Source organism: Podarcis filfolensis (genome assembly GCF_964270895.1).
Source record: "Podarcis filfolensis genome assembly, chromosome: 10".
Lineage (NCBI taxonomy): Eukaryota > Metazoa > Chordata > Lepidosauria > Squamata > Lacertidae > Podarcis > Podarcis filfolensis.
In genome coordinates this window covers 40,562,804-40,578,482 of record NC_139612.1, presented here as the reverse complement: position 1 = coordinate 40,578,482, position 15,679 = coordinate 40,562,804, and the positions used below count along the sequence as shown (strand labels likewise).

Genomic DNA, 15,679 nt, shown 5'->3' with positions numbered 1-15,679 from the left:
GGTCTGCTGCACAGCAGTGTGGCACATCTGCTACTGTCCCTCACATTGCTTGATTTTTTTGGACTCAGTTCCAGTAGTTTCTTCTGCTCCTCTCTATACTTAGGATACAGATACCTGACCACTTTAAGTGACCTCTTGCACATCTGCCATAGTGGTCACCAAAAATATGGTCAGCTCATTAACAGCTGCCAGAATAAATTATATCTTTGTGTCCATTTCATGTACTTATATCTTTGGTATATGCACAGGAAAGATAGATAATTATTACTAGTGTTATTTATAATTTAGACTTTTATTTAAAAAGAACATAATGCTGGGCTAGAAAGTGGGTTGGGTGATGGTGGTAGTGGCATTTGTTTTGTAAATATCACTGTTGTTATTGTCCTCCACATCATCATCATCCCTTTCCCCTGCTGGTTTGTTCATGCTTATTTTTATTTGGAATGATGATGCCAAAGCTTTGTCTGCACCATGGGTTCCTGCCAATGGTACCCAACTGTGAGCTCTTCCCCGGCACCTCACACTTGAAACTTCTCATATTATGTGTCCCTGTGGAATCATAAATTATTAAATGCCCTAGTTATAAGTATTCTGTGATTTATAAAAACATGCCTCAGACAAGGGAAGACTGCAGCAGTTGCAGTCTGCCTTCTATACCATATTAAAATGAAGTTCTGCTGAAAGCACTAGTGTCATAGCATTGAAAGAGGTGATAAAATGCAAAGATTATTGTTTCAGTGTGAGCTTAATCGCTGATTAGAACTTTAAAAATACTTTTTTAAAGAGTATGCCTAGAACATTGTTTCTTGTTTTAAGTCAGTTTTTATTCATAGCATTTATTTATAGCAATCATGCTGGCTTTGTTTTAAACTTGGAGAAAATATTATGTGTAAATACTTACTTCTGCCAATCGGAGGTAGGGTAGCTCTTGTTTACATTGCAAGTTATGCCAGACATAAGGACATGGTGACTTCTTGAAGATTGTGAATGGATCTTCATGAAGGCTTTGAAAATATAACTTGCAGTCATCCAACACAAACATTTAATTACATGAATGAGCCATAAAAAGCCAAGAAGATCAGAAAGTTGTAGCGACAGCAGGCAAAGACTTTGGAATATTATTTGCAATCGAGGTAATCAAGAGGAGCAGATTTTGGAGGAAGATCTTCCTTTTAGTAGGGTTGCTCTGGTATGGTGTTTTCCCCCTTGGATGAGAGGAAAGTGGACAGCTAAGGAAAATTGGAAGGTGAAAGTAAGGCTTTCATGGGAGTAGATTAGCTGATCTTAGCAACAACAGAGGGAGGACACTATCCTAAATTGTAGAGGCAGAGGCAGGTTGCATATGGTGCCAGGTAGGAGAGTAGTAAGTTTATACCCAATGTTGGGGGTGTGTTGATGTTAGAAGTGTGTATTTAACAGTAGTTACCGATTCACAAATGGTAACTTCCTAATTGTGTGGATTGCGAACTGCCTTGGATTTTTTTTCGGGGGGGGGGGAGGGTGAAATGGGAAAAGAATAGAAAATTAATAAATTTGGTTACAGCAATTTTAAAGTCAAAAGAAAAAGCTAGGGTTCTCTTAAGATCCTTTCAGCTGCAAAGAAGTGTTTTTTAGAAGGGCTGCTCTGTACCTGTCTTGGCACATTCAGATAAATCTATTTCAGTGTGCTTTATAGGATAGCTTGACTATTTCTCCTTCCGTCTCAAGCAATCCTTGTTTGTAGGAACCTGTTTTTCAAGCTGTAGTAGGAAAAATTGTGCCCTCTAATGAGCACAGTGTGCATTTAAAATGGACCATCTCTTATAAGACGCCTTTTCTGCGCCCGCACTCCCCCTTCCACATTTAAAAGAACTTGTTGTAAGCTGAGATCTGGCAGCTGTGTTTGGGTTTGCGGGCAATGCACGTGCTGCCTCTTTCCTTCTGCTCAGTCCGCTGTGCTCTTCTTTTAAGATGTGCAACAATTTTGTTTTCAAGAAACTCTGCATTCAACTTAGCCTTTCAGATGTGGCACAAACCTTGCTGTTAGCAGAGGGAATCAAGTGTTGTTGTTTTTTAAAAATAGAGTAACAATTTTATGGTCTCTCTTTGAAAACATTTGCATTAAAGGCCTAGCTTAGTGGAGTAAATATTTAATCAGCTTAGCATGTACTGACAAGTGCAATGTTGTGTTTGTAGCAATGTATCATCTTGGCACACCTTTAATTCATCTGTCATTTAAGAGCAAGAGTCTATACCTAATGTTTTTAACCCTTCTATGTTTTAGTAATCTAACACTGTGGTCAAATATATTCCAATTTAACCATTGGCTTTTTGTCACATCCACTAGTGGGGAAGAAGGTGCAAGGATCCTCATGATCACATATCCCACCCCCAACTTCTCTTGTGTGGCTGGAAGAACTTCACCAATTCTTAGTTTCCCTTGCCCTGAATGTCTGATTGTCATGTTGTCCAGACCGGGGGTTGTGGTTTCAAAATAGGGTCAGTTTCAAAACGAGGCAACTTCTAACCATGGTTTCTGAAACTGGTTTGTTGAAAGCTAACCAGAGTTAGGACAGAAACCTGGCGTTCATGGAAAGTGTGGTTCAATTTGAGCAAAGTCTTTTTCTTGACTGTGCAGGAAGGGAACTGAGTGCACAATTCCAGGGTTTCCAGCGACTCCCTCCTTGCACACCCATGGTTTAGCATGACCTGCAAATATGTCCTATGAGCTATATATCCAGTTACAAAATTTCACTCCCTTTTTTTGGCCTTGAACAAGAGTTCCATTAGTGTAAAATGTTATACAAGCACATGCCAGTATTAGGAAAACAGTGGTGCTTCAGTTAGTTATATGGGTGCCAATGCTGGTGCTGTCAATAAGGGAGAAATGTTGCCTAGAACGAAGAGAGGAACGTTGCGAAGTACACAGTGCTTTTTGCCCATAGCAGGTTTGCTGGTTGCTTAATAGGATGCCAAGGCCTGTAAGAAAAGCCAGAAAAGACTTGCAGAAAAGGGTCACTACCTATACTTTTTCTGCTAGCCTGATGTGAGATACAAGTCAGTGAGTTGTATCTCCAATATTTAATGTAAAAAAGGTACTGAGAGCTATTGGTTGTACTGCAAGAGTTCACCTTACAGGGACGGTATCTCAAGACTATAGTAGTTCCCAATCTTAATTCCTAGTCTTCAAAGCATCAATGTTAATTTGAGTTTTCTTTCATCTCAGAACATCCTTGAGGTGGTAGTGGGTGGGGGTGGGGAAGGACAGAACTGAATAGTTCAATTCTATTTTATCTTACCTACATAATGTTCATGCAGCAGTTGCCTGTGTTGTTTAAATTGGAGGTTTTGGCCGTGTTGGGGTCATTTAATGGGCTGTGTATAGAGTTTTTCTTTTATTTACTTTCATTGGGGTCTACCTGTGTGAAGTTCCTTTTTTCTGTTTCCTTTCACATTGATAACGCTTATAGTGAAACCCTCACATTTATTTTTAAAAATGGAAGTTGAAACAGCCCTTTACTGTAGGTGAATGCACATTATGAAACAACTCTGGTTAGGAGGAAATGTTATACATATTTAATACCATTTTGGGGGCCCAAGTAAGTAGGAGAGTTAAATGAGTACGATTAGTTCTGTTAACAGACTTATAGTAGATAAGCCCTGTTGATTATAAAGTAGGTTTTTGTCATTAGGAGAAAAATGAAAGCTGGCTCCATTTAAATAAATAGCAAAAGATGTCTGCGAACTTTAGTAGAATTTTAAATCCCCACAATTAGTAACCAGTCATGTAGGGAAAATAGCTTTGAATGTCTGTCAGCATGGTTTCATCAGCCATTTGCAGATAATTGCTGACTTCTGCTTTATGCTAGACAGCCCTTACCTCAGCTGATTAGTATTCTGATGGCATTTGATGTGGGGACACAGCATTTCCTTGCAAAGGGTAGCAGCATCACATTCCCTCGCTGCATGGCAAGGCTGGTTGTGTTACCCCTCACCCCGCCCCCAGTGACTCTTGCTTTTTCTCCTGCTTATTCTTCCTCCTGCCAATAAAGTCTGGTAACAGATGCTGCAAATGTAGTCCCTGTTTAGGGGAACATGAAGGGTAAAAAGCAAATACACGAGCAATGGGCTTGCAGTATGCATGCATGAACATTTCCCATCTACACAGAGTGAGAGCTTTAACCCATAGGCCAAGGTTGGTGTCTTTCTCCTCAGGGCCTCATGTCAGGGCTAAGAGGCAGGAGCTGCTAGTATGATTCAGGGGCATCCATGACAACTGCAACTTCATTTCACTGACGTGCTGTATCTGGGATTGCATAAAGCTCATTTGTAGGTACAGTGGTACCTCGGGTTAAGAACTTAATTCGTTCTGGAGGTCTGTTCTTAACCTGAAGATGTTCTTAACCTGAGGTACCACTTTAGCTAATGGGGCCTCCTGCCGCCGCCACGCCACCAGAACACAATTTCTCTTCTCATCCTGAAGCAAAGTTCTTAACCCAAGGTACTATTTCTGGATTAGCAGAGTCTGTAACCTGAAGCGTCTGTGCCCTGAGGTACCACTGTACTTTGCTGCCCAGTCCCTCCCTGAGTGTCAGCCACCTTGCTGCCACCATTTGCATTGTTCATATCCCACTGCATGATTCTGCTCTAGATCATTAGTTCAGGATTGTTTTGCAGTGACCTAAGAGGGTGCAAGGAACTGATGTTGCTATTTGTCTTTCTGTGTTTAGCTTCCCATCCAGTCACCCTTGCCAACTGAAGTGTGGTTGGTGGGGGGCATTCAGTTGTCATGTTTATCTGGCCCCCTTTTTGCCTGATTTTAAACAGGACCTTGTGATTGTTTTATTTCTGCAGACTTCCTCCACCCCCCAAATAAGTCTCTGATAATGGTTTTTAGTTCCATATACTAAGTAATTTAAACTCTTGTTTTTTATCAGAAGGGTCATCTGTTTTTTTCCATCCTACTCTTTCTCTGCTGCAGTAAATGGAGCACTGTAGAAACCCACATACAACACGATCTTAAGCCTGTCACTGGGGCTCCCTCCCTAGGAAGTTGATTAGAATCATAGCCTGGTTTGTGATAGGAGCACAAATAATGAGAAACATTTACTACCACTTTTTAAAAACAAAATTCTGTAAAACCTTCCCTAAAGGCTGGTAGTCTTTTGTTTTTCTTAAGGACTGTACTGTGTGCATACTATAGTTCCTTCCCATTTCCACTTTGTTTATACTTATGTATAAATAGATTCCCCAACAGAGACAGCAATAAAGCTTTGAGGCAACACAACATTCTCTGTTATGTATAGCTTCAGTGCACAGGAGAAGCAATATTCAGGATTACTGAAGATAATGAGTTGAAATCTCTTAATAATGCACTTTTTGCAAGCAGAGTACAGGAATTGCAGTTAAGAGGAGGTGTGAAAGCAGGACTCTAGTCCCACTACTGGGTCGAGGGAAGAATAGCAATTACCCAGCAAAAGTTAGTTTCAGAAATGGCACTGAAAATTACCAGTTTTACCGGGCTTTTCCTGGTGTTCAGTGGTAAAATGGAAAGATGGTGGAGGAAACTAACTTCTTGATTTGCTAGGGAAAGAGGTGCTTTTTAGCAGCATATTGTTCTTGGATGAAGTACAAAACACTCATAGCTCTCACATATATCATGAAAGACATGCAACCTACATCAAGATTCTTGTCTTTCTAAAACCAAGTGAGTGGAAAAGGCTTGGCCGACTGCTTGCATGTATTTTAAGCGGGAAAGTGTCCGTTTTAAAAAAATGTGTGTGTGTATGCCTGTGTGCGTGCATATGCACTTCATGTCCTGGCCTACCAGGGGGTGAAGCAAGCTAGTCAGCAATACTAGGCAGGGGCTTCTCTGTTGTGGCACCATGCCGATATAATTCTCTCCCCCTGGAGGCGTGGATGGCAACTGCACTTCTGGAATTCCATTAAAAGTTACGATAACTTTCCAGGCCTTCAGAGGAAATTTAATGTGGTAGTTCAAGGTCTTAGGTTTTTAATCTGCACTTCTAATATTTTTACTGTTTGACCCCAAAAAATATGTTTTTATTATCAACCATATGTGCATGTTTTTGGATGGATGTTGGAAACCCTCCTGTGATTGCTGTGTGTGATGAACGGCGGTCTAAACATTTGGGAAATAAATGAATATTTGTCTTCGTGTGTATGCATTTTGTACCTTGGTATCTGTTCTCAAGGACCAAGCGTGTGTAAGAAGTAGCCCTCAGAGTCTTATATGGGAAAAGAAAAGTGTGTGGGAAGGCAGGCCACATGAGGAAAGATTTTGCAACCTGCTGCTGGCACAATAAAGAAAAACCACAGCCTCTCATCCCAATCCAGCTAAGTAGGTCCGATAGGATAAGCAGACTTGCATGCACATATCTCTTGCTGGGTTTCCTAAAAAATAATAATAATTTCATTAGGTCAAAGTGTGGGTAGCGTCTATATATTAATTTGAATGGGATACATCTTCTGATGTACATTTCCCCATCCATGTTCTTGCATAACTAGTCATGCATTCATATCTTGCTTTGATGGGAGATGGATCAGGGCCCGTGATGACTTCTGCGGTAAATTAGCAAATCCACTTCCAAAGGACCTGGCACAAGCTCTGTTACTGGGCTGCGGGTAATCTCCTTTCACATTGCTTCCCAGAGCACCTGTGGTAGTGCTAATATTTTAAACTGGGACCAATTTGTACTCCTGGAGTGGGGAAACTAGTTTTTACTAGTTTTAATTCAAAGCCAGGGCTTAGATTCAGTGAGTGAGCCGGTGCTTCTGCAAAGGTGGCAAGGGAAGGGGAGTTCTGATATTTGCTTATTCTTTCTTCCTGCTTCAGTTCCCCATTTGCCACATCTGTTGCTGTTCCAGGCAATCTTCTAACCCCCAGAAGCAGATTTCAAGAGGATAAGTGGGCTGCAGTGGGAAGGTGCAGGCAGGAAGTCCACTAAAGAAAGTGCAGCTCCAGACCCTAGTTTTTATCCTGGTATAGACTATCCCAACCCGGCTTGGACATATTACTTCCTCAGTTTTGTTTTCCAATAGGTGAACAGTTCTTCATGAGTATCTCACTTATTACAGTAGTTCTAAATGAATTTGCCTTTTGCCTCCCCCCCCCCCTTTATTACAGTCTGAAATCGGATTTGGGAAAATGGAAACTTACATAAAATTGGAAAAGCTTGGTGAGGTATGTATCCTATTCCACCCTACAACCCCCCAAGAGATGTGGGTCTTGTTATCAATAAATTAATACTTACATCAACGTTTTCTTCAATGTGTAAGGTGTTTTATAATCTTGTTTTTTCTCTCACAAGAGTGACAGTGATAGATAGTGACTTGCTGAAACCAACAGCGTCTGTGCAGATCTACAACCAACATTATATCCACTGCCTTTCATTTACGTTTTAAAATCCTTGACTGTTCAGGATAAGCAATAGGGCAGGCTGGAAAACTAGTAACTGTGCCTTGTTTGTTAAAGGCATGATGGTTTTCCTTTGTAATAACTATGCCTAACAGCTGTCATGTTCAGCAGTGGTTATATAGAGATGACTACTTGACAACACATGAAAGCTTGAGACAGACATGACAGTTTCAATTGAGTCATCTGATTTGTGAGGGCATCTTCAGCATATAGAGATGTTATGTGGTCTGATTTCGCCTGGTTATACATCGCATGAGTTGCCCTAAGGGAACATTATATTACAAAATATATACTTCTTACACTAATGATTTTTGCACTCTTGTATTTGCACCATTACACCTTAACACAGTTATTTTAGGCCCTAGTGATTCATAGATGAGGACTATTTGGTTTTGTCATCCTTTGCATTTTTTTCAAGAATTAGTTTAAACAAGATTTTTGGGTGATATCGGACCAATTCCTGCTCAGAGTAAGCTCATTGAAATTAATGTGCCAGTTACTCGTGTCCATTAATTTTAGTCAGTCTACTCTTGAGTTGCACTAGCATTAGCTACAACCCTATGTGTTCAATTTCCCCCCCAAAGAAATAAAAAATAAGCATGTAAATGAGATCTGGTACACTTGTTGCACTCACAGTTGCTTGACCATGGTTAAACAATCCTATGGTTAGCCCTTGATTGACTCTTTTCCACCTCTATTATACAGAGTGAAAACTATCTCTACTTGCCCTAACCATGCTTAAGTGCTTGTTTGGCACAGATTTTAACCACAGTGCCAACTTAACCCCTTTTGAAACTGCATAAGGAGCTTACAGATGAGCTGAGATATAAGAAGGGAATGTATAATAAACGGAAGAAAGGTGGAATCATGAAGGAACAGTATACACGAGTAGTCAAATGCTGCAGAGAGAAGGTCAGGTGGGCCAAAGCTCAGAATGAACTCAAGCTTGCAAGGGAGATTAAAAATGATTTTTAAAAGGTTTCTTTGACTATCTTCAAAGCAAGAGGAGGAACAAGCACGTGGTAGGTCCTCTGCATGGACAAGATGGAGAAATGTCCAGTTCTGGGCACCACAATTTAAGAAGGATGTTTACAAGCTGGAATGTGTGCAGAGGAGAGGAATCAAGATATGATCAAGGGTCTGGAGACCAAGCCTTATGAGGAATAGTTGAGGGAGCTGGGTATGTTTAGCCTGATAAAGAAGAGACTGAGATATGATAGCCATCTTCAAATATCTAAAGGACTATCACATGGAGGATAGTGAAAGCTTGTTTTCTCCTGCTCCAAAGCCTGGGACCCAAACCAGTAGCTTTAAGTTAACAAGAAAGGAGATTCTGACTAAACACCAGGAAGGCCTTTCTGACAGGAAGAGCCGTTCAACAGTGGAACAGACTTCCACAAGAGATGGTGGACTCTCTTTCCTTGGAGGTTTTTAAGCAGAATCGCTGTCCGTCATTTATGATTTAGTTGAGATTCCTGCATTGCAGTGGGTTGGACTAGATGGCCCCCATGGTCCCTTCCAGCTCTACAAGTCTATGATTCTATGATTTTTAAAGTAAAAAAATCAAAGTTTGGCTTGCTTTTTTTCTATAGCTGGAGAAGAACTCTCAAACAATTTTTGTGAGTGTACATATTTTGTCCTTTCCCTTGCTATACAGGGCACCTATGCAACTGTATATAAGGGAAGAAGTAAGCTGACAGAAAACTTGGTAGCTTTGAAAGAAATCAGATTAGAACACGAAGAGGGGGCACCATGCACAGCCATTAGAGAAGGTAAGCAGATTTTATTTTATTTTATTGCATTTTATATGGTTCCACCAACTGGAACCCCAGTAGCATGACTTGTGTGTTGTGAAGAAATGCATAAAATCCTGAACCCGAGGGGAAAGGCCATAGCAGAATGGCAGAACACCGTATTTGCATGCAGAAGATCCCAGGTTCGAAACCTGCCATCCCCAGGCAGGGCTGGGAAAGAACCTTGCCTGAAACCCTCAAGCCAGTAGATCAACTTGAATTCATGTGACAGAGAATTCTGTGCCCTGCCCGTATATTTCTTTGCCAGAAATGCATCTTGTGACATTCCCAGCAGTTATAAGTGATGAAGCATGCCGTCTTTTTGCTTGCTTGCCCAAGTGTCAGACATGAGAAACAACTCCTCTTGAGCATAACCCTGTCATAGTAAAACAGTCTGTTATCTTGGTGTGACAGCACATCTAAACCATGTCCCCGCCCCCCTTGAAATATATGGCATTTTTCATCCTATATTTTTTTCCTCTCCTCTCTGCTCCCTCACGACCTCCATATGCCCCCTTTTGATCATCACCAAGGTAGTTCCCCGGGGCTAAGCCTCTGCTTTTCAAGCCCCTACAGATAAAAGTGTGCCTAACCCACTCACTCAGAGAAAACTCAGGGCCTTTGGATCCTTTGATTTCACCTGGAGAACATAATTGTATTTCTGCCTGGATCTGTAGCACATGAACTAAAATAATGGTGTGTAAAAAAATTATATAGCTTTCCAGACAGAGCTATTTTTAGTCCACTATCCATTTGACACGCTAATATCTGTACACTTCAGTTTTTCCATTTATTTACCAGTCCTGGCTATTAATTCTGTTCTTCTTTTGCAGTGTCATTGTTAAAAGATCTAAAACATGCAAATATCGTTACACTACATGATATTGTTCATACAGACAAATCGTTAACTCTGGTCTTTGAGTACCTGGTAAGTTGTTTTCTTTCCCACTCAAATTTCTTGTTTGAATTTGTTTAACCCTCGAGAAGTATAATAATACTGTTTCGGTATATGTGAATTGTGGGAGGCAGCGGCGTTAATTAATTCATTCCGTTACTACAATTTCTTGTATGAATTGTAGTAAGGTTGTTTTTTGCTGCTGTTGTTGTTGTTGTTGTTTGCTACAAAACTCTTTAATTTGAGTGTAGATTCAGGTAGGTAGCCGTGTTGGTCTGACGCAGTTGAAATATGTAAAAAAATAAAAAAAATTGTCCAGTAGCACCTTAGAGACCAACTAAGTTTGTTCTTGGCATAAGCTTTTGTGTGCATGCACACTTCTTCAGATACTTAGTTGGTCTCTAAGGTGCTACTGAACAATTTATTTTTATATATATAATTTGAGTGTGTTATACTTAATGCATTTGCCTTCTAAAGTTTTGTATGTACTGCAGATGTACATCTTCCTCATATTCTGTTACAGAAACAGAGGGATCTGTTTTACCTCCTAAAATAGCCCAAATGTTTCCTTTTTGAAAGCCAGTTGTTTTGTGCTCTTTGTTTTCAGTATCCCACTGTTGTGTCAACTACCTTTTTTTCCCACGGGGGGGGGTGAGGAACAATGCCGTTTCAGCACTACCTTAAGCTATTTATAGTATGACTTACCTTATTACATTGTGCTGGCACTGTTAAAAAAGAATATACAGCCAATCCACTCTCATGTTTGGGTGCCTAATTGGCATGCTAGAAAATGCAGTTGTTCTATATTAGAGAAGTTGGGCAATTAATCATATATTTGCTATGAGGACAAGGTGGAGACCTTCTAAAACGCAGTCTCTGTGCTGCTTCAGTGTCTGTGGTTACAAAAAAAGATAAGCCTGACGAGACAGGGTGATTCATAGGGTCTGCAACCTGGGGCAGAAAAGGATAGAAAAGGGACTATCATTAATAGGATTCGGTGATACAGCTTTGAGATTGTTTCAGGATCCATTTTTGTGCTTAAATTGTTCATATTTCAGTAGCAAGCAACCAGGAGTACTTCCCGCTCCCCCCGTCTTTTCTGAGTTTGACCTAATGACTTTCATCCATACTTTTCTGCAGGGATCAGTCCTGCAAAGTATTGGTTTGTGCTAGCTCGTCAGTGTCTTTCTGGAGCATCTCAGTTTTGGTTTCAACTAGTTTTGGGTATACATACTTTATTCTACCCCTTCCCCTGTGCTCCATCATGAACTTTTTGTGTCTGCTGCAAACACACACAATTCTTTTAATCTGTGCATACAGTTCAGATCAGGCATAGGCAAACTCGGCCCTCCAGATGTTTTGGGACTACAACTCCCATCATCCCTAGCTAACAGGACCAGCGGTCAGGGATGATGGGAGTTGTAGTCCCAAAACATCTGGAGGGCCAAGTTTGCCTATGCCTGGTTCAGTTTATAAGGATGAACAGAGAGGTATTTTAGCTAGTTCCCTCAAAAGTTTTACCTTCAAAGGTTCACCAAAGTCTGAACATAAGCATTTTCTAGGAGTAGTTTTAAAGCTGAGCTGCCAAATGATAAAAAAAGAGTTGATTAATCATCTGCCTCTTTGCTGATGCAGTATATAATCTTGTGTGTGTGTGTGTGTGTGTGTCCCAAATCCTTTTTGACTATTGAAATGCTGAAAATGCTAAATGAATTTTGTAAAAAATAGAACGCAGCGTTGTGAGAGGTGAAAGCTTTCGTCAACATATTCCTCTTTCTTTTCTTGCTTTAGAGGAGACCAAAATTCCTCAAAAGTGTTTCTGTTCACTGTCTATAATTTACCGTCTCATTCAAAACTGGTCCTACTAAGCTTGAGCAATCTACCAATTAATGGTTCCGGTTTTAATCTGACGATAGTCCTGATATAGATTGGCAGGGTTGTAACTATCTTCCCTGAGCCTTTTAGATTGTATGGCTTAGATTCTAAACTCTAAAAACCAAAAAGGCCTTTTGCAAAGAGCCTCACACTTCTCTGGATTTCAGGCAATGTTCATCGACAGTCAGAGCTTTGAGGCACAGCATCAGCCGAGGTCATAGTGATGGATGAAGCTGCCCACCTGTCAGATTTGGCCCACCAGGAGCAGGGAAATAAACATCTGGTCCATCAGCCAGAATAGGCACCTCTCTCTTCTCTAAAGAAATAAACACTTTAAGGAATACCAAGAAATAAACATAACTTTGTATTCCTATTGTAGATAACTTCACGCCTTATTTTTGTTTTCACAGGACAAAGATTTAAAGCAGTATATGGATGATTGTGGTAACATTATGAGTATGCACAATGTAAAGGTAAGTCATAGTCACTATATTCCAACCATTTTGCTCTTTTTCATAATTGGTGTTCCTTAATATTTATATATTTTTCAGTCTATGTGTGGGGGAGCGTTCCTATTTGAGTAATTTCCCCTTCAGAAAGCAGGTTTAATTAGTAAACCACTGTGAAATTTGCACAGAAGCACTTTGCTTTATTGAAGAGAACCTCTTAACTGGCAAGTATTCAAGTTACATAGTTTTGCATGTAATTGCTTGCCTTTCAGTGGACCAAACATTTCGTGTTTCTCAAGCAGGAGGTTGTTTACTTGATGACTGATGGAGTAAATGTGGATGATCCTATAGTGTGCCAGAATGACATGAAATTTGGCTATTTTAAGTGTTCCAGTTGATTTTATGCCCAAATTATTATAACATTGCTGGACTCTTCCTTTCATAGATCCTTTTATTTTATTTGGTGTAGCAATCCTCCCATATTTTTTTAACCCATCTGATTTAGCTCTCAAAATAATTTCCATTGGGAGGAAAAAACTGGACCTTTTAACCTTGGGGTGTGGACTGGTTTATCCAAGGGTTGAATGAGCAGCAAACAACTTTTAAAAATCGAGGCTGCTGCTAATATTTTGTAAGGGGCTTGGATTGATAACCTAAAGCCTTGCCATGGTATATGCAGTCATACCTTGGATCTCAAACGCCTTAGCTCCCAAACAAATCGGCTTCCAAACGATGGAAACCCGGAAGTCAGTGTTCCAGTTTTCAAACGATTTTCAGAAGCCAAACATCCAGCGCGGCTTTTGTGGCTTCCTATTGGCTGCAGGAGCTTCCTGCAGCCAATCAGAAGCCGCGTTTTGGTTTCTGAACATTTTGGGAGTCAAACAGACTTCCGGAATGAATTCCGTTCAACTTCCAAGGTACGACTGTATAGGAGCGTTTGAAAGAGGCAACCTACCCATCCGACACTCATGACTGTACGTCAGATGAAATAAAATCATTGTTTTTTAACACATGCAGGTTAACAATGAGCTGAAATAGTCTACAGGCCATATATTTGGCCCTTGCAGCTTATTCAGGAATCCATTGTTGTTGTTGTTGTTGTTGTTGTTGTTGTTGTTGTTGTTGTTGTTGTTGTTATTATTATTATTATTATGCCACTCTATACCTGCAGGTCTCAGGGTGGCTCACGGGATATAATCACAATATAAAAACACAGAATGCATAATCAAAATAAAAACAAGAACAACCCAATTTAAAAGGGCATTGTCAGTCAACCAAAGACCTGGCTAAAGAGGAATGTTTTTGCTTGGTGCCTAAAGGTGTATATCTTCATAATCTTTGTCTGCTAAAGAGCTACTATGCCCACCTGCTTGCATCCTTCCCTATCTCTTCAGTTTGGGGCAGGACTGTAGCAAAGTGGTGGGGCATCTGCTCAGTCTGCAGAAGGTTCCAGATTCAATCTTTGGCATCTCCAGGTATTGTTAAGGGCCCACTGATGACCCCACAAGGCTGTTATGAAGGTGGTGCTGTGACTAAAACATGGAGTTCATATGTAGGAAAGCCAGGTTCAAGGCCCTGCTCAGACCTGCAGTTCCCTCTGCCTAATCTACCTTTTTCATAGGGGAGGAATGGGAGGATAAATAAAAATAAAAATCCATGTATGCTGCCCTGAGCTCCTGGGAACAAGGGCAAGATTCAGTGACAAATAGAATATACTCAGAGTGCTCTGCAAATGATTAATAGCTGCTGTTCTGCAGCAGTCATCTTCTCAGAGCGGGATTTTTACCTTCGTCTCTTGATGCAAAAAATACCCACAGTGTGGGTGTAGACTGGGGACACGAAAACATTGATACTGAATATTCATGGAGGCAAGCAAATGTAGGCTTCTGATTGGACACCTTGCTCTCCTCATCCCCAGCATTGAGGAATTAATGCAAAAGAGGGTAGCCCAATGTGGTTTGGTAATGGAATCCGTAAAAGAGAGCCAAAGAGAATAACAGTTGTCCAAACCTTTTTTGAGGGGAAAAAAGGTTTGCAAAGCCACGAAAAAGCCACCACAACCTTTTTTTGGTTTGCTGTTGTTCAAAAACCATTTCCCAAACTGTTCCGCGTCAGAATTCAGCAGTGAAATGTGTGGCAATGTGCCAAGGCATTGTGTGCGTGTTTCTCAGTCAGCTGATGAATAATAATAAGCTGGAGTGTGCTTGTTTCTTGTATGAAGAAATAGCTCTATGAGGACACTTCTGTCTTTAGCCAAGAACCTGCAGCAGCAGCAGCAGACACCTGCTCAGGCATAGAAACACACGCAGAAAAAGACAATATGGAGGATATCAAAGGGTTGATCCAAGAGGCAAATTTAGGCGACAGGGGAAGGAACATAAGGAAACAGGCACGGGGCTATTGTGGTATCTAAATCGAAGTTCTCATGATGGGGAAAGTATGACAAATGTGATTAAAGATACATTGATATGCAGAGCTGCCTTTCATTTGCTTTAGGATGTCGCTGGGTTAACCTGCAATCTCCTTTTCACTGCATTTGAAATAGAAGACTGCAGTGTAAGGGAAGGTAATTGGAGGCAGCAATGAGAGAGGGGTATTTTAAAAGAATTCACTTGAGTGATAAGGGTAAGCTTGCTGGTACCTGAAAGCAGCTTGCAGTTATAGAAGAATTTCTCTTTGTTTTCAGTGTACATGTTGCTTTTGGAGACTGGCAGTTACGATCAGATAATCAACCATGCAGTGGTTCCTTATCAGTTTTGAAAGTTTAATTTTGAATTAACCTTTCTCTCTCTCTCCCTCTCCCTCCTCTTTCCTTTTATAGTTATTTTTATACCAGATTCTACGTGGTTTGGCATACTGTCACAGGAGAAAAGTGCTACATCGAGATCTGAAACCACAAAATCTACTAATTAATGAAAGAGGAGAATTAAAACTAGCAGACTTTGGTATGGAGTGAATGGTTTGCTTCATTGAGGGCGGTGGTGGGGAAATGTGCACTCTTTAGAATTTTTAAGGCAGCCCTGTTCAGGGAAGTTTTTAACGTGTGATATTTTAGTGTATTTTTGGTTTCTATGGAAGCCGCCCAGAGTGGCTGGGGAGGCCCAGCCAGATGGGCGGGGTATAAATAAAAAATTATTATTATTATTATTATTATTATTATTATTATTATTATTATCTCTCATATAATCACATGCAATTAATTGTGCATATATGCTCGAATGTCCACAGTGCACCTACTCTAAGAACATAA

General features: G+C 40.5%; 1 protein-coding gene and 1 long non-coding RNA gene across 4 annotated transcripts in view; one reads left to right on the top strand and one right to left on the bottom strand.

Annotated features, from left to right (window-relative positions):
* Positions 1-15,679, top strand: part of CDK17 (cyclin dependent kinase 17) — a 72,821-nt gene that overhangs the window by 49,666 nt on the left and 7,476 nt on the right. For all 3 annotated transcript variants that reach the window (XM_083573452.1, XM_083573454.1, XM_083573453.1), the window contains exons 6-10: positions 7,127-7,183; positions 9,075-9,189; positions 10,044-10,138; positions 12,391-12,453; positions 15,251-15,374. In XM_083573452.1, the coding sequence (XP_083429578.1) occupies positions 7,127-7,183; positions 9,075-9,189; positions 10,044-10,138; positions 12,391-12,453; positions 15,251-15,374 (454 nt within the window). The remainder of the gene's footprint in view (positions 1-7,126; positions 7,184-9,074; positions 9,190-10,043; positions 10,139-12,390; positions 12,454-15,250; positions 15,375-15,679) is intronic.
* LOC310743332 lies at positions 9,195-15,228 on the bottom strand. Its single transcript, XR_014538958.1, has 3 exons — positions 13,712-15,228; positions 10,136-10,188; positions 9,195-9,586 (listed from the first exon to the last, which is right to left on the bottom strand). It is a non-coding gene; the product is annotated as an uncharacterized lncRNA (long non-coding RNA).